Consider the following 3,888-nt stretch of genomic DNA (forward strand, 5'->3'; position numbering starts at 1 on the left):
TATATATATATATATATACACACACACATACAATAAAGTTTATATTAAATCTTAATACAATATAAGTGGACTGTATTTTATTTGTCTTGTTTCATTTTCTTAATTGTTGTAAGCATTGCTTTTAGTATATTATTTGTAATTAACATATTTCTGCTTTATTTATTTATTTATTTTTACATTTAAATATGTTCATGTATTTTACATTATTATTATTATGAAATAATGTGCCATAATTTCCAGAATTAATTATAATTATGATTTTTTTTTTAATCATCTGAAACTAACAGCGACTTAAATTTCAAACCAGCTTATATAATGCATTTAACATCATGAGTCATGATGCATTTAACATCATGATTTAACATTCATGGTTCTTCACTGTAAGTTACACAATTAATTGTTCTTTTTCACTTCCAAAAATTTTACATTTAACAGTATTTTACTGTAAACGTACATCAAATGTAAGGTCAGATCTATTAGTTATTCACCGTATATTGTACGGAAACTTACTGTAACCAATTTTTTACTGTCTTTTATCATTAAAATCACAATAATTTTTACAGTGTGTAATATAATATAACATATAAAGTTTTATTAGTTTAGCATGCATTTAACATCACACAAAACAAGGACAAGGCACAAATTTATTTATATAGCGCATTTTCCACACTACAGTAGTTTCAGTTTCACTTTTAAAAAAATTTGTTTAGGCTTTTCTTGTTTATAATAAATGTGTTTATAATGAATGCCACTATAATATATATTTGTTTTATACTACATTTTTCATTTTTGTTTGAGTGAAGGGAAATAAAATTAAAATGTTTATGATATAATATAATATAATATAATATAATATAATATAATATAATATAATGTAATGTAAAGATGGTAAAAAAATCAGTAAAACTTTAAAAAATTGCACATAGAATAATAGAAATCACTATTTCAACAAAATACCATCAAATGTTAAGTGTCACATGGGAAATTCTGGGAATGTCAATTCATGGTTCTTCACTGTAAGTTACACAATTAATTGTTCTTTTTCACTTCCAAAAATTTTACATTTAACAGTATTTTACTGTAAACGTACATCAAATGTAAGGTCAGATCTATTAGTTATTCACCGTATATTGTACGGAAACTTACTGTAACCAATTTTTTACTGTCTTTTATCATTAAAATCACAATAATTTTTACAGTGTGTAATATAATATAACATATAAAGTTTTATTAGTTTAGCATTGAAGATACATTGAAAATCAAGTATTCAAAATCTAATTTAAACCTAGAAGTAATCAGAAAGTTTTAGGATAATTAAAAATGTATATGCAGACCTGTAATGGTGTACTCTGAGCAGACATTGACGTGAAGCCCACTATGTCACTGAAATAGATGGTGACACTGTCAAAGGCTTCGGCCTGTACAGTCTCCCCACGCTTGAGCTGCTCCGCCACTGAACTGTGAGAAGAATTAGGTTATGATGTTGAACCATGAAATCGTTTTCCATACACGAGTCCAAACACACAATAGCAGACATGCAGCAGCAAACTATCAGTTATTTTAAAAATTCATAGATGAAAACAGAAAATAATTTCATTTAATAAATCCTTATCTAAAAACTAAACAAAGGTATAAACAAATCGAAAATGATTTACAGCATGTTGAAATATGGGAGCTTTGTACAGCAGCTTTTTCTTAATAAGACCCAAGATCACTTTTGAGATCAATTAGTATGATAATTCATTTAATTAAAGAACGAATGAGCTTGTTTAATTCCTAGCTATTCCCTTAGAGAGTTTAGTACTCTATAATTAGTCAGCTTGTCTGCTTCGTCTTAACCCGATCTTAACAGTTCCCTTTCAGTCGGTCACTCCCGACGTCACGTCGGATGACCGACGAATTGGGATCTCGCTTAGAGAGACAGCAGCAGCTGGATGCAATAATCGCATGCCAATGTGCATTGGCTCATTTAGTTTACACTCGAAGTAGATTGGTCTCTCTAAGCGAGATCCCAATTCGTCGGTCATCCAACGTGACGTCTCCGTTCCCTCCTTCAGGGAACGAGGGTTACCATACGTAACCGAGACGTTCTCACCACTTACATAATTGTCTGAAATACAGACTTTACTCAAAGAACAGTAAGCCAGTTTTAGATGAGACAAAAAATATGGTAGAAGTTGCGTCACATGCAAGTTATCTAGTAATAAGAGAACTCTTGAACTAATAGCTATCTCTTCCTCAATCTCCAATTAAAAGTTTGGAAACTGCATAGTAAATATTACACAACACATTTCTTACTGTGGAAGGATTTGGTAAAGAAGATTTTCAGCTTTCCGTTTCTCCTCGAGGTAGGCTTGTGTTCGCTCCTCTACCAGGTTTTCCAGGTTATTGGCATATTGTTCCATTCTGGACAGCAGGTTATTGAGAATACTGGTGCTGCCTTCTCTGTTGAGGAAAAAAAAACATTAGACACCTGCTTCCACACATGATGTGTAATTACAGCAGATATACATGATTATAATTACAGCAGACGGATTACAGTAGAAGATTGCATTTATGTGAAATCACTGGTAACCCATTAATAATTTAACAAGATGAACTGGAGAGATTGCAGCATATGACTGATTATGAGAAAAGCATGAGAATAGTTCTGAAAACAGAAAACAGGAGCATGTACTCAGTTCTGCAGTTAAGAGCTATAATGCAGTGTAATTCATAAGAAGTATAGCATAATTAAATAATAAATAATTAAATTAATAAAATATTAAATTAATTATTATTTATTTATTATTAAATTAAGTATAGCATAGTTGCATCTTATGAGGCTGTAAAATGCAGCACTTACGATGAAGTGTGGTCGATTCTGGTTGAATCATGTGCTGCTGGTGTGTGGTTTGCTGAATCATATTGTTCTATTTAGAGGTCAGTGCTCACTCCTACATGAAGCACACTCATACAGACCTGCAGGGCAGCATTCATCTAATGAGCCACACTTCTCAGTACTTAATTTTTGAAGTTTAAACTTAGGCAATTGAAAATGGGGAAAAAATGGATATATTAATAATTAAATTAATATTAATTTAATATATAAATACTAGGGCTGGTAATTTAACGCGTTAATTAGATTAATTAATTATGGTGAAAAATAACACGTTAAAATTATTAACGCATTTAACGCACTTGCCCCAGACCTAGGGTCATCTGACATTTCATACAATTGATTGATGACAAATATGAGGCAGGGCAAGAACTCACTGCGTGATGGAGCCTAGAGAATGTAGTTAGAATGTCCCTAAAATTCAAGATATGTCTCATATTTACATCATATAGTTAAGCAACAGGCTAAGTACAATATCACACGAGTGCAAATGTGATACTGAACTTATACGACAGTTCAGTATGTAAGAAGTTAATATTGTGTCATTTTAGACACAATGCTCTCAGTTTTGCTCAGTTTTGCCAACGAAAATATAAAGACAAAGCAGAACTGTTCGTCTCCAAGCAACACACAGTGGCATTTCATTTCTTAATGCACGTTTTGAATGAATTGGGTGAACCATGTGCATCATCGTCTGCTCTCTAGCCACCTTTTTCTTCAACGCGGAAGTAAGCCTATGGGCGTGACTTCCGGTTCATTAGCCGTTATAGGTAAATAACGAGAAGAATAACAACGTGCAGTAAACTGTAAAATTATTTGATCTACAAACCAGTGTGTTCATAATTAAGATAATACATTAAAATAATATGGTAAGACACACCAATTTTCAATATCAAGCAGCAAAACGAACTGTTTTGTACAGCTAAAAATAGCTGGACGCGGATGAGACCGGAAGCTAGACCCATAGAATTTACAAATGGCCCATTTTTACGGCAAGAAAAAGGTGGATA

General features: G+C 32.0%; 1 protein-coding gene and 1 long non-coding RNA gene across 3 annotated transcripts in view; one reads left to right on the forward strand and one right to left on the reverse strand.

Moving 5' to 3' along the window:
• Positions 1–3,888, reverse strand: part of LOC107746469 (atrial natriuretic peptide receptor 2) — a 56,787-nt gene that overhangs the window by 10,622 nt on the left and 42,277 nt on the right. For both annotated transcript variants that reach the window (XM_016560691.1, XM_016560690.1), the window contains 2 exons: positions 2,299–2,445; positions 1,335–1,458 (listed from right to left, as the gene is read on the reverse strand). In XM_016560691.1, coding sequence (XP_016416177.1) covers positions 1,335–1,458; positions 2,299–2,445 — 271 coding nt within the window. The remainder of the gene's footprint in view (positions 1–1,334; positions 1,459–2,298; positions 2,446–3,888) is intronic.
• LOC107746471 (uncharacterized) overlaps positions 1–3,888 on the forward strand; it is a 14,135-nt gene that overhangs the window by 6,280 nt on the left and 3,967 nt on the right. Inside the window, exon 2 of the long non-coding RNA XR_001640695.1 lies at positions 2,175–2,181. This is a non-coding gene — a long non-coding RNA (uncharacterized LOC107746471). The remainder of the gene's footprint in view (positions 1–2,174; positions 2,182–3,888) is intronic.

This window comes from Sinocyclocheilus rhinocerous, unplaced genomic scaffold, assembly GCF_001515625.1.
Source record: "Sinocyclocheilus rhinocerous isolate Xijiao unplaced genomic scaffold, SAMN03320098_v1.1 scaffold739, whole genome shotgun sequence".
In the NCBI taxonomy this organism is placed as follows: Eukaryota; Metazoa; Chordata; class Actinopteri; order Cypriniformes; family Cyprinidae; genus Sinocyclocheilus; species Sinocyclocheilus rhinocerous.